Source organism: Pinus tabuliformis, chromosome 5_1, assembly GCF_031772625.1.
Source record: "Pinus tabuliformis cultivar Carrire ecotype Pingquan chromosome 5_1, CPIR1, whole genome shotgun sequence".
Classification (NCBI taxonomy): Eukaryota; Viridiplantae; Streptophyta; class Pinopsida; order Pinales; family Pinaceae; genus Pinus; species Pinus tabuliformis.
The window spans coordinates 638909875-638928972 of record NC_142305.1 but is presented as its reverse complement, the minus strand read 5'-3'; the positions used below and the strand labels follow the sequence as shown (position 1 = coordinate 638928972).

Here is a 19098-nt window from a genome sequence, read left to right as displayed (position 1 = left end):
ACGAGCTATTTTGTGTGTATGCTTATGATTTGTAAACTAGTATTTGTAGAACAACCACTTTTATATAAAAGGGCATAATGACTCTTATTAGTGATTTAAGCTTTAAGCTAAGATTTTTGCCTCACTAATGGTATATGTAGGGGTTTGGCCCCTCTTGTTTCTATCTAATAGCATTTTACTTTAAACAATCAACTTGTTCATTAAAGTTTATTGGGTATGTCTTCCTCCATTACTTGAATTTGTAGGTACGATCTACCTTTGGGTGTGTAGGTGCTCCCATTCCTTTCCTTGATTTTAGCTCTTTATTTCTATTATTTGTTTTGGTTATTTCCATAGTTGGAATAGTAATGCCATTTCAGGTATTGGAATGTTGCAAGAGAGATGTCATTTGGGGGGATTTGAACCTTGGTGGGGGGAATAGGATTATCCACTCTTTACCAACCATCTGCACCAACCACCCATGTGCTTTTTGATGATAATACAATGTTGAAAACTTATCACTCCAGGAATTGAACCTAGGACATGCCCTGAGATGATGAGTTGCTCTACCATTGGGCTATTTGCACATTCATGGTGGGCACTTGCAATGATTTGAGCTAATTTCTATTTTCAAAAGTTACTTGATACTCAGCGAGAAAAAAATGTGATTGTCAAGGATACAATGCAACAAGGCAGCATTATCTTGTTCATTTGTGAAGTCTTTAGTTTGCGAGTGGCAATTGATGTAAGAATTGTATCATGGTTAATATCAAAATCCTTTTACCCACCCCTACTCCCTGTGAAAAAAATAGGGAAAAAAGAGAAAAAAATGGGAGAAGAAAAGGGAAAAAAATTACATATAGTCTTGTTGATGTGCCACAGCAAAGATCTAACAAAGAATTTGCTATTTCCAACACCCACACTGTAGCTACAATTTGACATACATCTAGCCAACATCACTCTAATGACATATTTTTTAATTAATTTTGTATGATTTTAAGTATCAATATACTTTTAATCTACGCTAAAAAAAGCATATTTCCTTGCTGATGTGGCATATCAAATGCCTGAAGAACAACTTGCAATCATACAATATTTTTGAGGCAATTAATATTATGAATTAAACAAGAAATTATTATAATTAAAGATTTAAAGCTAGAATATCACAATGTCTTTCAATAAATGTAAACTCCACAAGTAGTTAAATCATATAAATACTTTGGCTTGACTTTTGCAAATTTCAAACAGGACCATTGTGTCGAGAAAAAATGATTGGTGTTTGATGCCTATTTTGTAATGGAAAATCACAGTTTTGTAGAGCGTTAGGTATTGACAACTTTTCAAAAGTATGTAGTAGTTGAGTGGTGTGATTCCTCTAGTCAATGTAAGAGACCACTTGTATAAGTAGAAAATATGTTGGCCAGGAATGGGGTCTACGTGAGAAATGCAATTAGTATACATAGGGGATTATATTAGTCATTTCTATGTATTGGGGTTGTTGCAAAATATTCTCCTATTTCTTTTGAGTTGCTGTGCAACTCATCGTCATCATTATACTTTGGAGCTGTGCTATATACTTGGCACAATCAATATCGATTGTGCTATTACTGATAATTAGGAACATTACAACTGGTATCTGAACATTTTGGCTTTACACTACTGCTGATGCGTTGTGAGAAGGAGAATGAAAGCGAAAATGCCTCTGAATTGTACATTCTGTTTCTTTGGTTGTGAAGGTTCGGTCACTCAAACTAATTATCAAAATACCCGTTCTGCTAGGCTCCATGAAAATATTTGTTGTGCTGTTTTTGTATACATTTCTAGTAAATTTGGTACAAATATAACTTGTTCATTAACTCCATTTGAATTAAGTCTCCACTGCTATAGGAAAATCTATACATTTTGCAGCATTTCATGCCATAAAAATGTTCAGACCATTTTTGGAGTTTTGTCTCAAAGAAATCATCTTGTTATTCGGATTAACTATGATGAAATTTATTTGTTTGCATCTTAAAAATTGCATTCAATAGTTAAAGAATCTAATGTTTTTTCCATTTTACCAGTTATCTTTTCTATCCTATATTTGTAAAACTATTTGACTGGATTCATTTTTCTGCTTAAAGGAAGATCAAAATAGTGATACTGATCCAGATGTTGGCAATAAGGATATTGTAAGAACAACTCCATCTGGCATGATGCCAACTTTATCAAGTTCTGTGAACGAGGGAGAACTTCAACAGCTTAAAAATTTACATGAAAATGTCTTTCTAGAGAAACATGATACATGGATAGATGGTTCAAAGCCAGATACAAATGCCTATGAAAATGGTCCAAAAGTTCTGCCATTTGAATTTAGAGCATTGGAAGCTTGCCTTGAAGCTGCATGTAGCTGCTTAGAATCTGAGGTGTGTTTACTTTCTTTTTTCCCATGTATAGTAAGATGGCTTTATGAATCATATTATTGAAGTCTTCAATTTCATGGCAGCTCAATTGTAGTTTATGTTACTGAACTGTGGATTGCCTCTATTTTATGCTGATTCCATTTTTTATTTGGAACATGTATCGAGACAGATTTAGGCTAAATGTGTCTGAGATTATCTAGGCTGTGGTTTTGTAATAACTTGAAGCACTTGCTAAGAGGCAGAATATAACTAGAAATATATAATAATAGTGAGAGAGGGTACCTAGTAATCTAATATTTATATTGCAAGTATAGATGGATTCAGAGAGTGATTGCTTAAAATGATTCATTGTCACAGAAATCTTCTAAAAGGAGCCTTCCAAAGATCAAACTAATTTGAACACCAATGAATTGATGAGTGAGTATTTATGGCCTTGTGCATATTTGTCCTGTGTTTACAATCCTTAAGTTTATTCTTGTTTTGGTCCCAAGTTTCTGCTTGAGTATATGACACGGATGTCTAGTTATTACTTGTGGATGAATGGGCAGGTAGACATCCTTTTACAGTATGTGAGTTTGTAATGTAGGATTAGGATTTTGGATGGTTAGTGAAGAATGAGCAGGGTTTACATTACAACAATCACCCTTGTATGAAGCTGTACTTTCTTAAATTTTCACAGGGCCTCCTTTTGTACAAGTAATCCTAATCCCTTGGGGATAAGCACGCTTTTTGGACACTTAGTGAAGAAAGTGCAGGGATTACAACAGCCACTCTTGCATCAAGTAGTGCTTAGATTTTCACTGGGCTTCCCTTTGTACAAGTAATCCCAATCCCTTGGGCTAAGCATGCATTTGTGGTCCCAATTATTAAATTGATGTGTTTATTTCAGTGTTCCATGTGAAAATTCAAATCTGAAATCCTATTGCAGCAATTGGAAATTATTCTTCTAATTGTTAATTAATTTAACAATTTATTTGCTACGACAAATATCGAATAAATCACACTGCAGCCTTCACAAATAAAATATTGTGGAAATAATAGCGCTCGAAACTGAGAAAATACTAGCACACACACACACACATAATAATGACACCATTATTTTTGGACAATTGTTCCCGAAAAAACCCAATGCAGGAAAACCGGTGCAGCAGTTGAGGGTTTTATTATTATGCAACAATGAAATCTGAGTACAATCTATGGATGCCCAACTGGCAATCCAAATAGCAAGAAAATCTGGCCAAAATTATTTAAGTGAATTACCCTTCTTCCACTAGCAACCCCGACACGACTTCCCTTTAGAAACTCGTCCTCTTGGAACCCTCACGCTGGTCCTATGAAGTTTGGCCTGAAACTGCCTCTGATGAAGTCGTTCTACTTGTCTCTGCCGAGCAAATTGCTTCTCCGACACTCTGGAACCTTTGTCCGGCTTCTGGAACTGAAAACTATTTTTCCTCCAGCCAAATCAAGTTGCTCTTCTGAAGCAACTGCGCAGTCCTTTGCCTTGCCTCATTGGAAATAACTCGCCTCCTTGCTACTATTGCCTCTCCGGATCTGGAAAAATTCTTCTGGATCACTGTCTTTGCTCCTTATTGTCTCTGCTTCGATTTCTGGCTCTTCGACAATTGCTGCTGCTCTCTGGAAATCGATATGCTAAGGAAATCGAACTGCTGGTGTGTTTTCTCCAAGTGCCCATCGAATCCTCTGTTGGAGCACCAATGACCAATATTAAATCTTAATCAATGGCTAGGACCATCTTGGAGTCAATTCGTGTGAGTTTCTAGATTATTCTCACCTTGACTTAATTAATTATGATTAATTAACCATATTCCCTAAGTTTAGATTTAGGAAATATTAAAAAATTGGTTAATAATCTAATTAAGTCATCTCTAGGTGGAATTTCTAGAAACGATTTCTGGGTTTTGGAGATGTTATTTATTCTAGTCTCTCCACCAAATTTCGTGGCTAGAACACATCCGATGCTGTAGAAACTAACACTCCCTTTTAGCAAGGACTGTGTTCTCTTTAGTGTTGCACATCCTGCCACAACACCCTGTCTCTGTATCACCTCCTGTTATGTTGCTGATGTTTGGCTACACTGCCCACCAACCATTGCGCAACTCTGATGCTACATCTGTGTGCTGCTGTTGACCCTGTTGTATTGCTGCCAACTTTGCATTTGTACTGCAACTCCCTCTCATCTGTTGCTGTTGCAACTGCAACAACTGCAATTGAGAAGCACCCAAAATACTAAATCAACTGTGTTCAGTATGATGCATCTGTCTCCCGAGTCTTCACTGCTACTAACTACTGTATTGTCCACTGAAGTATCTGTGTTGCTATCAAGTATGCACTGAGCCACCTTTTCTGCTGTTAACACTGCACTCGCTCTTTAGCTTCTGACTGCTACTAGTCTGCAACTGTCACTCTGGCATTGACTGCATCAACTGCCACTGATCCATCCTGTTACTAAACACTATGGGCCCTCGTAGCCAGGTAATGATCCATGAGGCAGACTCCTCATGGACATTGCGCAATCTCTGTAGCTCTCTGGGGCTACAACTCCAAGTCGCTCCACCTCACTCTTGGAGGTATGGCTGCCATCATCGCGAAGTCTTCCTCCAACCTAGAGGAAAGTTTGTCGATCTTTGCCGACGCTGCCTTCTGATCCTGCTTCTCTGACTTGTACCTCTTCCTGAGAGGACACTGCGTGCTGTAGTGATCGAGCTCACCACACTTGAAGCACTTGAATTTCGACATGTCCTTCTTCTTCCTTCTCTGCTTCCCCTGTCCCTGACTGGGACTCCTTGATGTGAGGGCCACATTCTCCTCCTACACCACCTTCGATACGCTGCCACTGCTACCACTAATGGAGCTCTTGACCAGAGCTCGCCTCAACTCCTCTTTCTACAAATCAACCCACACCTTGTCCCACTGTGGCAAAGTATCTCTGCGCAATATACTTTGGACGAATACTTGCCAATCCTCCGAGACACTGTTTAGAGCTAATCACACTAGCTCTAATGTTTGAGGTGCTGCTCCAACAACTCCAAGCTGGTCTCGGGCCTCCTGTATCCGAGCGAGGAAGGAATCTATGCCTTTCCCTTTCTGCATCCAAATGCATCTCAACTTTTCCTCTAGGAACATCTTCCTCTGTTAGGAAGTTCCCTGATATAGTGTGGATAAAGCATCCCACATCTCTTTGGTTGTTCCCTTGGCCACTATATGTGAGACTATATGGTCCTAGACTTCATCCAAGATCAACCGCTTCGCCTTTGCCATTTCCTTCCTATATTCTTTCAATTGATCCACATCCTGAGGAACTGCCACCACCTTATTTGTGTAGGCTTTCAAGCCATATTCATTTAGAAGGAAGGACATCCTAGCCTTTCAAATGACCTAGTTGGAGGCTCCATCCAACCTATCTTGATCTTTAAGCCATGTGGTGGCCATCTCTAATTTGTCGAAAACTCCCTCTTTCCCTCTGCTCGGCTATAACTTTGCTACTCGCATTCTCCCTTGGAATGCGCAGATTTGCTAGCTGCTACGGCTGATTTGCTTAGAAAAAATCAAACTTCTGAGACTCAAAGTTCCCTAAGAGAAATTTTCCCTTTGCTGTGTGTGCTTTTCTCTTCCACCTGACGCGGATTCTGCAACTGCAAACTGCTGCAAAACCCTCTGTCCAACCAAGGAATATGCTCAGTGAAAATTTGAGCTGCTGCTACTCCCTCTGACTGCTGGAATCACTAATTTGGGCAACTCGAATTTTCTGCAACCCTTGCAACTAAAAATCGAACTTCCTAAGCAATTCTATTTGCTTGTCTTGGGCTCTACGTAGTCTCTCTAGGAATTTCGATTTGCTGCTCCCTCTGAACAACGGAATTCCTTTCCCTGCTTATGAGCTTCTCGGCTGATCACTTATGCTCTGATACCATGTGAAAATTTCAAATATGAAATCCTATTGCAGCAACTAAAAATTATTCTTCTAATTGTTAATTTAACAATTTATTTGCCACGACATATATCGAATAAATCACACTGCAACCTTCACAAATAAAATACTATGGAAATAATAGCACTGGCAACTGAGAAAATACTAGCACACACACATATAAAAATGACATCGTTATTTTTGGACAATTGTTCTCGAAAAACCCAATGCGAGAAAACCGATGCAACAATTGAGGGTTTTATTATTATGCAATGGTGAAATTCTGGGTACAATCTATGGATGCCCAATTGGCAATCCAAACAACACGAAAATTTGGCCAAAATTATTTAAGGGAATTACCCTTCTTCCACAAGCAACCCCGACACAACTTCCCTTTAGAAACTCGTCCTCCTGGAACCCTCACGCTGGTCGTTGTGCAGTGCTTACGCTAGCCCTATGACGTCTGGCCCAAAATTGCCTTTAATGAAGTTGTTTTTCCTGTCTCTGTTGAGGAAATCGCTTCTCCGGCACTCTGGAACCTCTGTCTGGCCTCTGGAACTCAAATCATTTTTTCCTCCAGCCAAATCGAGTTGCTCTTCTGAAGCAACTGCGCAATTCTCTGCTCTGCCTCACTGGGAATAACTCTGTCTCCTTGCTGCTTCCTCTTTGGATCTGGAAAACCTCCTCTGGATCATTGTCTCTGCACCTCACTGTCTCTGCTTCGATTTCTGGCTCTCCGATAACTGCTGCTGCTCTCTGGAAATCGATCTGCCAAGGAAATCGAACTGCTGGTGTGTTTTCTCCAAGTGACCATCGACTTCTTCTATTGGAGCACCAAGGACCAAGATTAAATCTTAACCAAAGGCTATGATCATCTTGGAGTTGATCCGTGTGAGTTTCTAGATTATTCTCACCTTGACTTAATTAATTATGATTAATTAACCATATTCTCTAATTTTAGACGTAGGGAACATTAAAAAATTGCTTAATAATCTAATTAAGTCATCTCTAGGTATAATTTCTAGAAACGATTTCTGAGTTTTGGAAATCTCATTATTCTAGCCTCTCCACCAAATTTCGTGGCTAGAACACATCCGATGCTATAAAAACTAACATTCCATGGGGATGCGTCCCCTAGGGTTGGGTGCACACACTCCTCGCACCCTATGCACTTGGGACAGAGGGTCATTTGGGGAATTGTTTCCCCATGTCCCCCTTTTGGGGAGACGTAGGGGGTGTTTGCGTAGTTTGGGGGACACAACTCCCCAAAAAGGGTGCTTTTGTGCATCGCCCCTCAGAAAGGGCTGGGCGCCCTCCCTTAATTTTGCTTGAAAACAATACTTTATGAGCGAGGTGTTAATTTTTCTTAGGGCTATATTGTTCTTTGCTTTGATAATTGCATTTCATTGTTTCCATATTAAATTCACCCCATAACATCATTACATTATTCAGATTTACACCATTATTGAACATATGCAACTATGTAGAAAGAACAATATCATCATCTATGCAGCAGAACATAAATGAACAATAGAAGAAAAACATTCACACATAGAGACACTAGGATTGGTCGGAGACCAGGGCAAAACCCTTTCGAATTCGTCTTCTTATTAGATTGTCATTGAATGATTCAACAAAAGAGAGTACAATGATCCATATCTTTAATCATAAATCTATCCAACAAAATCAACTAAACACCATCCATGAGAAGAGCCCAACAATGCTAATACTCAATACCCTGATTCAAAGGCCTATAATCAATTGTGACTGTCTGCGGTCAATTGCTGAACACTGTGGTCAACAAGCGAATACTTCGGTCAACTGAAAAATGCAAGTTTAGGTTCCAGTCGCAGAGAGGAAGATGTGCGTGAGCGATTGAGAGCTTTCAGTCGCTCCGTTGAGTTTGCAAGCCAGCGTCTATGGTCAAAATTTTCCTTTGCCAAGCTTGCCATTGAGGCCCAAAACCCTAGAAACACACGCTTGTTTCAGACCCTGTAATTTCTCCTTTGTGCGAACCAATTCTCTGTGAACATGCTTTAGACTTGTGCGAGCCAAAACCAAGAAAGAGAATAGAAGAATGTCTCATGATGATGTCCAAATGAGGCTGAGGTCACTTGTATTTATAGCCTTCCAAGGGTGTTCAATTTGCTTTAGGGCGCACCTTATCAAATATGCACATGTGGGTTTATAATTCAAAAAAACGCTTTCCCTTATCCAAATTGCGCGCATCAATAGTCAAAGTTGGTCCTCTCGAAAAGAGAAATCTCATCCCATGGTTAGAACTTGTCATTGAGCTGCCAAATTAACACGAGGAAGCTTAATATTCAACCCTAGGGCCCTACTATGTAACGACCAAAAGTCGTATACGTAGCGAAAATATTTAAAATACTTCGTAGACAAAGACATCCATTGTAGGATAGTAATTGTAAATTGTATATTGTACAAAATAATGAATGTATGATGAGTACAATTGAGAATGAGGGTCTTGTATATATAGCCAGGTAAGTACCCATTCACGAACATGCATGTCTCTAAGACATGCCTTCTCATTATTAACTAACTAACCATTAGTTAATTTACTTATTATTTATTATTATATTTATATTATTATGATTATTATTTATTATCTATTATTATCTTTTTTCCCTAATTTATGTTCATAACATTGCCCTCTCCTTCAGTAAGCTTTGTCCTCAAAGCTTATTGATGAAGGATCGGATCTCTTCTGTCGTTCGGAATATCTTCTTGTTTATGAGCTTTTATCTTTGTTGATACAAGATGATATGATGTTCTAAGCGATAGACATAATTGTCGTACTGAAAATGGATCGGACCATCTTAGATTAATCTTCTAGGGAATCTTTTGATCCTTGGAGATGTGTGGTGAATAGTTATCGTATGACCGGATTGAGATCACTTTAATATTCTTTGGAACATAAGTTTGTTTATGTTCTGCGTGATATAGATTTGTAGATTGATTAAGATGTCTACTGTTGTGATTCGGATGTAGATAAGGAATTTTTCTTGTTTGAACTTCCTTAAACGTTTTTATGGCATTTTCCTGATTTCTTTCAGGCATTGTTGTTGTTGACTTGACTACTGAATCCTCATTTGGGGTGTCCATCATTTGAACTGCAACCTCTGAGTACGTCTTTACTTCAGTAGGATTTGGATTTGCCTGAACTGTGAGATTAGTGGGATCGATGTTTGTTTCTTCAGCTTGGGCTACTACATCTGGAGATTTTGATGCTTCCTTTGCGATAAGTTCTTCGTATCTATTCTTCAATGATTTCTTATCAGTCTTAAGTTTTTTAATCTGGTTAAGAAGATTTTGGTTATGTTTTTTTAGACGTAAAAGTTCTTCTTTTTCTGAATCATTGATCTTGTCGCTATTATCCTTCTCTTGATCTTTTAATTTTTTAATTTGTTCTAATAATTTTTTATTAAGGTTCTTTAAGTGTAAATTTTCCTCTTCCTTCTCTGATAAACTTTCGTTGAGCTTCTCGTTAAAACTTTCTTTTTCTTGTTCTAACTTTTGCTTCTTAATTTTACACTTTTTGACTTGTGCAAGTAGTTTCTGGATATGATCTTTTAAACAAGAATTTTCGTCGTTTTTATTGGATATGGCCTCCTCAAGCTCTTTTTGCTTCTCTGATATTGAGTTTTGATTCCTTTGAGGTATTAATTTCGTAACATCTTTAAAGTTTTCTGACGAGGACATTATCGATTTTGACTTCATTGTCATGTCTCGAAATGTGATCATCCTTCCCTTATAAGAAAACATCAACATTTTTTTCTCTATGTTTAACATGAACGCACCCAATTCTCTAAACCAAGGTTGACCAAGAATTATGTCAACCTCCATGTCATACATTTTTACAACACAAAATTGGGATATGCACTCATAATGATCTACTATTATTTGTAAATCATTAATTTCATATTTTTTTTTTCCAAAAAGATTTGTTGTTTCGCCTACATTGGCATCTGAAATTAACAATCGATTCGCCAGATTAATATTTATGTAATTTTCGTCGTTGCTTGTACTAATAGCGATATTAACTTTTTTCCCTTGGATAGTCCCTCTTAATGTAATTAACTTGTGATGTGTGATTAAAACACCTTTATAGGAAAATCGTCCTTCCTTCATCATTTTAGAATTAGGCTCCATTCGTTTTTTCTTCAAAAATGGACTTCTTCTTTAAAATAAGTGCCCTTTTATTTGATAAACTTGAACACCTTTATAAATTCTTTTAACTTTTATTTTCCTCAATTATATATTTTTTTCCCACTTTAAAATAAGTTAATACAACTCCACTATTTAAATAAATTGCACCTTATATTTATTATAATGCTTTTAAAAAGTATTGTTATAACTTGTTATGCTTATGTCTCTTTATAGTTCTAGATTTAACCCTTTATATACTTTAATATATGGATCTTTTAAGTAACCTTCTATAATAATACCTGCTTTGTACTTATATATATTTTCAATAATTTTATGACTTGAGCTTTTCTTTAAAATACCCCTTTATAATATAAAACTTCTCTTTATATATCTTTTATTTATAATATTTTCTTTTTATTTTTGAAAAGTTACAACCCTAGTGAAACGTGGTTATTCATCTCTTTGGGGTATAATATAAAATATATGTCCACTTATGTTCCTTTGACTCGGTTAATTTTCTCCACGTAAAAGTAAAACTTACCATTCACATAAAGAGATTTATTCCTTTAGTTCTTCTTTTACCTTGAAAATACCATGGACAATTACCATGGGTTGCTAATACCATGAGCTTGTAAACCACTTAATGAAGAATCAAGATAATATTATCTACTCTTCCTCTTACGTATAGTTTTAAAGATATTTGGAAAGATTCCCTTTTGACTTTATCATGCACTTTCTATCAATAATGTACAACCTTTTTTATATATATGAATGTTCTCCTCAAGGTTGCATGAAACGGGGAAACGGGTACGAGTTTTTGAAACGGGAAGCGATACGAAATGCGACCTCCCCAAATTTTGGAAACGGGGAAACGCGAATATATATATATATATATATATATATATATATATATATATATATATATTAGGACATTTAAGAAATATGTGCAATCATAAAGCATATATGATACATTCTAATTTATTACATTATGATAAAACTGTCAATTGTCAATGCATAAACTATAAGTATCTAAATTTGCATCACATTTACTCATGAATAATCACATAATGAAAATAGAAATATCCAAAATCAGTTTCTTGTCTCGTGCTTGATTGGGAGTCTCCTCCTACATAGTCGAACGACCTTAATGCTCTTGATTAAATACAAGTTTCATACCCTAGTACCCTTCATTCTCTTGATTATTGGGAGTCTCCCCTGCATAGAGGGCTTGGTTCTCTTGATTAAATACAGGTTCCATACACTAGTACATGTTAAAATCCAATGGAAACATTGCAATCCCCCCAATCCTGAAATCCTGAAAAACAGATAAGTCTGCTGGATTTTGAGTGAGATCTAAAATTCTACTTTCTCCATATGAAATCCAATGAGGGCGAAACCACTCTCAAACATCCCGAGTCATTTCATGGTAATGTTAAAAATTTAAGTAAAATGATGAAAAATGAAAAATAAAGGAGAATATCACTTTTACTTTAAGAATTTAACATTACCATGAACTGCATATCAACACTAGGGCAAAAGTTCACTTTTATAACTTTAGACAGGCATCTGGAAGCACCTAGAAGTCACTAGGCTAACGTAAGAATAGATTAGAAAAAAAAAAAAACACAAGTAAATGCTGAAACGTGGGTCGTACGGCCCTGAAACACGTTTCAGGTCGTACTGGCCACATTTCAGTTTCGTGAAACATGGCAGTATGGCCTGAAACGCGTTTCAGGGCTGTACCAAACGCGTTTCAGCGTTTCGTACCCGTTTCCGTACGGAAACACCCTTCTGCCCCACGTTTCCTGCAACATAGGTTCTCCTTCAAAATTTATAGCGGACTATTGTTAAGTTATGGTATGTTCTATGCTTATAACAGTTTACTTCTTTTTCTTATTATATTCCACCGATTAGCAATCACATGTACATAAAGTAAAGTGCAGATAGAACATTAAACGATCAACAGAAAACAAACCAAGACAAGAGACACAAGATGTGGCGGCTAGCCAGGGACAAACCCCACAATGTGTGGGGAAACCCTTTGATCAAATCTTCTTTTATCTTCAATAATTCAGCAGAGAGAAATAGTACAATAAATCTGATTCATATCAGCAGTAGCAAACCCTAGATCAGTAGCATCAGCATTAGCGGCTTCGTTATCAAACTAGGGCAGACCATATCTTACAAACCGACAGTCGGATTGACTTCATTCCACCACCAAAAGTTTCGGCTTCCAGAGGAGGTTCAGATAAACCTACAACGCAGTTCAGATGAGGAGATCTTCTAGGCCACGCAAGTCAATCTTTACTTCTGCAATTGCAGCTTCAGTTTCAGCAGTTTCCGGCTTCAAACTAGGGCAGTCGATATCTTGCAAACCGTTCGTCGGATTGACTTCATTCCACCACCAAAAGTTGCGGCTTTCAAAGGAGGTTCAGATGAACCTACAGCGCAGTTCCAAAGAGGAGATTTTCTAGGCCACGCAAGTCAATCTTTACTTCTGCAGTTGCAGCTTCAGTTTCAGCAGTTTCCGGCTTCAAACTAGGGCAGTCGATATCTTGCAAACCGTTCGTCGGATTGACTTCATTCCACCACCAAAAGTTGCGGCTTTCAAAGGAGGTTCAGATGAACCTACAGCGCAGTTCCAAAGAGGAGAACTTCTAGGCCACGCAAGTCAATCTTTACTTCTGCAATTGCAGCTTCAAATTCAACAGCTTCCGGCTTGACATGTGTGAGAGAGAGAGACCCATTTCAGCGCAGTAGAGAAGAGACTCATATCTGCGCAGTAGAGAGAGAGAGAGATGTGATGAGATGAGTCCAAATGAGGAAAAGTCCTCTTATATTTATACGCAACGTTGGTGGGTGAATAGATGCGACTGTTGGGCTTCTGAGCCTACATGAGTTGTAGGTTGGCTTGATAATAATTCCATAATCAAAATAAATTCATATCTCCATGAATACTTATCGGAATTGGATGATCTTTATATCAATCCTACACCTCTCGACGAGAGGAATCTAATAAAAATATTATTAGCCATGAATAAGATGACCCACATGAAGTTTTGCCCTGGTTGCCAATTTTAACACTCCCTCTCAACCATGGAGAACTTCATCTGCAATCCGTCTATCGGTCATTACTATTCATCCATCAAATGCACTGCCTTGTACAGCCTGACCCTTGCCCTGCTTTGCTCTATTTTGCCTGTTCTGCTTTGTCTTGTTCTGCCCTGCACTGATCTGTACTTTTTTGTTCTGTTCTGCTCTGCTCTTGCATTGTTCTGTTCTACTCTGCTTTTGTTCGAATTATGAAGAAGAAGAAATGATCGAGGATGTATCATACTGACTCAAAGTCAGTCTTAGAGTATGTACCACTGGTCCCAGACCAGTCTCAACCAACCCAAAGTTAGCGTCATAGTGAGTACAACTCCAATGGTCCCAGACCAATATCATCCTCCACTGACTCAAAGTCAGTCTCAGAGTATGTACCACTGATCCCAGACCAGTCTCAACCGACGCGAAGTCAGCGTCATAGTATGGTACAACTCCTACCACTAGTCCCAGACCAGTATCATTGATCCCAGATCAATGGAGGTCATCCTAGCGTGGGGAGTACGGTAGTTACAACGATGCGTCCATCGGTACTACTATGGTCCCTAACTTCATTTCCCTGCTCATTGATCAGATGAGAGGTACTTCCCATGAGTCCCAGACTGCATGGGTAGGATGCCTCAACAGGAGAACTAATCAATCCTATCCTCACAGGAGAACACATCAATCCTGCTACAATTGCCATGGAGAACACATCAATCCAGGCCTCACAGGAGAGAACACATCAATCCTGCTACAATCGCCGTGGAGAACACATCAATCCAGGCTGCCATGGAGAACACATCAATCCGGGCCTCACAGGAGAACTAATCATCCTGCTACACAGGAGAGCGAATCATCTTGTTCCACAAGAGAGCGAATCATCTTGTCCCACAAGAGAGCGAATCATCTTGTTCTAGTGTGCACCACCAGGGGAGGGTGAGTCACCCTATGGTCATATGTTGCTTCAGTAGGAACCGCAAGCCCTCAGAGCTCCCAGAGCTCAATGTATGCAACATGCAGGACCCTTGTACAAAGGTTTCTTGCCGACTCCAAGTCGTTTGGGAAAATCACAGATTAGATCTTTCCTCGGGGCTTTGACAAGGTGTATCAACCTGTACATCATCTTAATGTGATGGAGCTTCCTTGCTCATCGTCTTACCATATTCCAGATGATGTCTATCTGCTGGAGCAATTGACGAATATGGGATTCCTCAATAATCGAATCCCACCTCTGGTTGTTACAGAGAATCACAGTGGTATCCAATGTAAATCCAAACAGCTCACTGAAGAGCTTTCGCAACCAGACTTCCTCACACGAGGTTATGCTAGTAACAATATATCCTGCTTTGGCAGTGCTCAAAGCCACCAACTTCTGCTTCCTGCTCATCCAGGATATCGAAGCAGATCCCAAGGTGAAATAGTACCCGGAAGTGCTCTTACGGTCCACCACACTGCCTACCCAATCAACATCAGTATATCCAAGTAGTCTCACAACTCCAGCAGTGTATCTTAATCCATGAGAGATTGTGTCCTGAAGACATCTCAGAAGATTCATGGCATCAATCCAGTGAGGCTCAACCAAATATGAGCTCAAACAATGCTAACTGCAAAACATATGTTCGGACGGAGGTTCACCAAGAACATCAATGCGAATGAGTTTTTGAAATTCAGAGGCATTTCCCAAGTCTGGTCCGGCATCACTACCATATAACTTCTAAAAGTTAAGATCCTCGAGGTAGTCACAGGCTTGCAGTCCATCATACCGAATCTTTCCAATATATTTACCACATTTTTTCCTTGAGATAGGAAAATTTCCCTTGGCTTTTGCCACACTTCAAGTCCTTGGTCCTTCATTTCAAATTCAGAAGCCATCTCCCTCTTACATTTGTGAATGAGAGGGTTTGCACCTGTTAGAAAGAGGTCATCCACATACAACACCAGTATGAGAGGCTTGTCATCTTCAACCTTAAAGTAAAGGTTAGGATCAGCGTCACTCCTAGTGAATCCCAGCTTCATCAAGTAGCTATCGATCCTCTCATACCATGCTCGGGATGCTTGCTTCAGCCCATAGAGAGCCTTCTTCAACCTGCATACATGAGATTTTCAATCATAAATCTCAAATCCTTCAAGTTGCTCCACATAGACCTCTTCTTTGATAGAACCATGCAAGAACGCGGTCTTAACATCCATCTGATGTAGGTTCCATCCTTGTGAAGCCACAAGGGCTATGATCAAGCGGATGGTCGTATATCTGGCAACAGGTGCAAATATCATAGTCTATACCTCCCTTCTGGGATAAACCACGAGCAACAAAATGAACCTTATACTTTTCCATACTTCCATTTGCTGCATGCTTTATCTTGTAAAGCCATTTTGAAGTAACAATTGTTTTGTCCAGGGTCTGGGAACTACTTCCGAGACATCATTCTCCATAATAGACTCATATTCTATGGTCATAGCATCCTTCCATAGTTAATGCTTGATGACATCTGAGAATGATGAAGGTTCATTTTGTATGATCGTGCTCATGATGGTCAGGTATCCCTGATACCTGTTAAGTTTCTTACTTTGATGGAAGGTTCCTCAGGGTGCAGCATGTCCTTCAACATCATCAAGTATCCCCCTAAGCCATGAAGGCCTCTTCCTAGAAGAGGAAGGCCCATGTGGATGAGGATCAATCGGATCCATGGGTTCTTCTACATCAGGCATTGATTCATCATCCTTTTCTTTCGGTTCCCTGGTGTCGGCTTCTTGAGAGCTACTCAAAGTCAGCAGATTGTCCACCTTGCTGAGAGCCATATCTTTGTCAAAGGTGACATCATGACTAATCACGACTTCCCTTTGACCAGTGGTGAACATTTCTTCAGGAGTTTAGGAACCCAATGCTTGATGAGGGCATCGATTTTGTACATATACGGCAGTGATTGTAGTTTCAGCCCATAGAAACTTTGGAAGTCTTTGATCATGTAGCATGGCCTGGACAGCTTCCATCATCGTGTGGTTCTTCCTTCCCACCACACCATTCTGCTCAGGAGTATGTGGTGTAGTAGTCTCCCTCTTAATGCCAACCTCAGGTATGCCTGAGTAAACCAATTGTAATATATCGGAGGTCTTGCTTTGGCTTGAGGGGAATGGTCCCCTTTTGAGCTTTCCTTTGGCACATCCCGGACATACACCTTCTTTCTCTACTTGGAATTTGGACATCCCTGTTACCATCTGTCTTACATCGGGTAGAGCTTTGTAATGAAGGTGGGTAAACCTCCGATGCCAAAGTTCGGACTGAAGAGATGTGTCATAAGACATGACACCTAGTAGACTTCCATCGACCTGATATAATGAATCAAAACTAAACCCAAGTGTAAAGCCATATTTAACATTATTTTTCCATATACGTACCTTGCCATCGCTGAAGGTTACCTTGTAGCCTTTGTCTTCCGTTGCCGAGATGGACACTAGGTTCTTTTTGAGGTTAGGTGCATTTCATACATCCTGGAATTTCTAGCCTTCTTGAATGCTTGTCCTCTTCCTTGATTCCTAGCTCTCCTCTTACCTTTGCTGTTGAATTTGTCATTCCTTTGATTGCCATCAAAGGGATTTCGAGTTGCACCACTGCATACTGTACCATGCTTCTCTAATCATGATTATCATCATGCTGCCCATGTCCATGATTTTATCCATCATAATGCTGCTCAAACTAGTGTGCATCATCATCATGCTATCCTATATGTCCATGATCTCATGTTGCCCTTTATGTCCATGATCTCATTTACCATGATGCTCATGACCTCATACATAGTGACTTGCTTTATCGCAAATGTAACATCGTCATTTTCTTCTAGCCTTAGGTCCAGCCTTTCCTTTTGATTTAGTCCCGAAATTATTTCTTTTCTTTGCATGAGAAGAAAAAACAGCAGGAGGACCTTTAGGCAAGGGCATTTCCTGCTCTTCTACCCTTGTTTGTTCTTGAATGCATCTAGCCATTAATTCCTCGAAACTAGGAATTACATTATTGTTCAGAAGAGTAGTCCTGAACACATACCATTCAGATGGTAATCCTCCGAGAGTTGTGAGTGCCATTTCTCTGTCAGTAATGGTTTCCCCAATAGATAGGAGATTGTTCTTCATCTCGGTGATTCTTAAGAAGTATGCTTGCATACTTTCATCTTTACCCTTCTTGATTTCCCTCAACTTATTTCTAAGAAGCAAAACTTGATTTGCATCATTAACTTTAAATAAACTCACCAGTCTGTCGTAGATTTCCTTGGAGGTGTCTAGATCAGAGATGTAGGCCACCAAGTGCTTGTCGATAGAGTCCCTGATGATCTTTTTTGTTTTGATTTCTCCATTTTTCCATTTGTTCCAGGCAGCAGCAGATGCATTTGATGAAGGCTCAACAATATTGCCTCTTACATGGTCCAACACTCCTTGATCTTCAAGGGTTAGATCGATAGACATCTTCCATCCGTGATAGTCAGCTTTCTCACGGAGCTTGTCTTCGGCAGGAAAGAGTGTTGAGGACCCCATAGTTCTTTTAGGATAGCCTTGCCAATCTTCTCTTCAATGATTGCTCTTGCTCTTGCTCGGGCTTTGTCTTCACCTCGGCTCTGATACCATGTTAAGTTATGGTATGTTCTATGCTTATAATAGTTTACTTCTTTTTCTTATTATATTCCATCGATTAGCAATCACATGTACATAAAGTAAAGTGCAGATAGAACATTAAATGATCGACCTAAAACAAGCCAAGACAAGAGACACAAGATGTGGCGGCTAGCCAGGGACAAACCCCACAATGTGTGGGGAAACCCTTTGATCAAATCTTCTTTTATCTTCAATAATTCAGCAGAGAGAAATAGTACAATAAATCTGATTCATATCAGCAGTAGCAAACCCTAGATCAGTAGCATCAGCATTAGCGGCTTCATTATCAAACTAGGGCAGACCATATCTCACAAATCGACAGTCGGATTGACTTCATTCCACCACCAAAAGTTTCGGCTTCCAGAGGAGGTTCAGATGAACCTACAACGCAGTTCAGATGAGGAGATCTTCTAGGCCACACAAGTCAATCTTTACTTCTGCAGTTGCAACTTCAGTTTCAGCAGTTTCCGGCTTCAAACTAGGGCAGTCGATATCTTGCAAACCGTTCGTCGGATTGACTTCATTCCACCACCAAAAGTTGCGGCTTTCAAAGGAGGTTCAGATGAACCTACAACGCAGTTCCAAAGAGGAGATCTTCTAGGCCACACAAGTCAATCTTTACTTCTGCAGTTGCAGCTTTAGTTTCAGCAGTTTCCGGCTTCAAACTAAGGCAGTCGATATCTTACAAACCGTTCGTCGGATTGACTTCATTCCACCACCAAAAGTTGCGGCTTTCAAAGGAGGTTCAGATGAACCTACAACGCAGTTCCAAAGAGGAGATCTTCTAGGCCACGCAAGTCAATCTTTACTTCTGCAGTTGTAGCTTCAAATTCAACAGCTTCCGGCTTCACATGTGTGAGAGAGAGAGACCCATTTCAGCGCAGTAGAGAAGAG

The 19098-nt window shown here is 39.3% G+C and overlaps 1 protein-coding gene across 2 annotated transcripts in view; it reads left to right on the top strand.

The window, feature by feature from the left end:
• The window catches only part of LOC149166593 (magnesium transporter MRS2-3-like), a 245658-nt gene that overhangs the window by 29069 nt on the left and 197491 nt on the right, over positions 1-19098 (top strand). The window contains exon 2 of one of the 2 annotated variants that reach the window (XM_089432701.1): positions 2145-2384. In XM_089432701.1, the coding sequence (XP_089288827.1) occupies positions 2145-2384 (240 nt within the window). Of the gene's footprint in view, positions 1-2102; positions 2385-19098 lie in introns of both variants that reach the window. The other variant, XM_089432700.1, reaches the window with a different exon arrangement.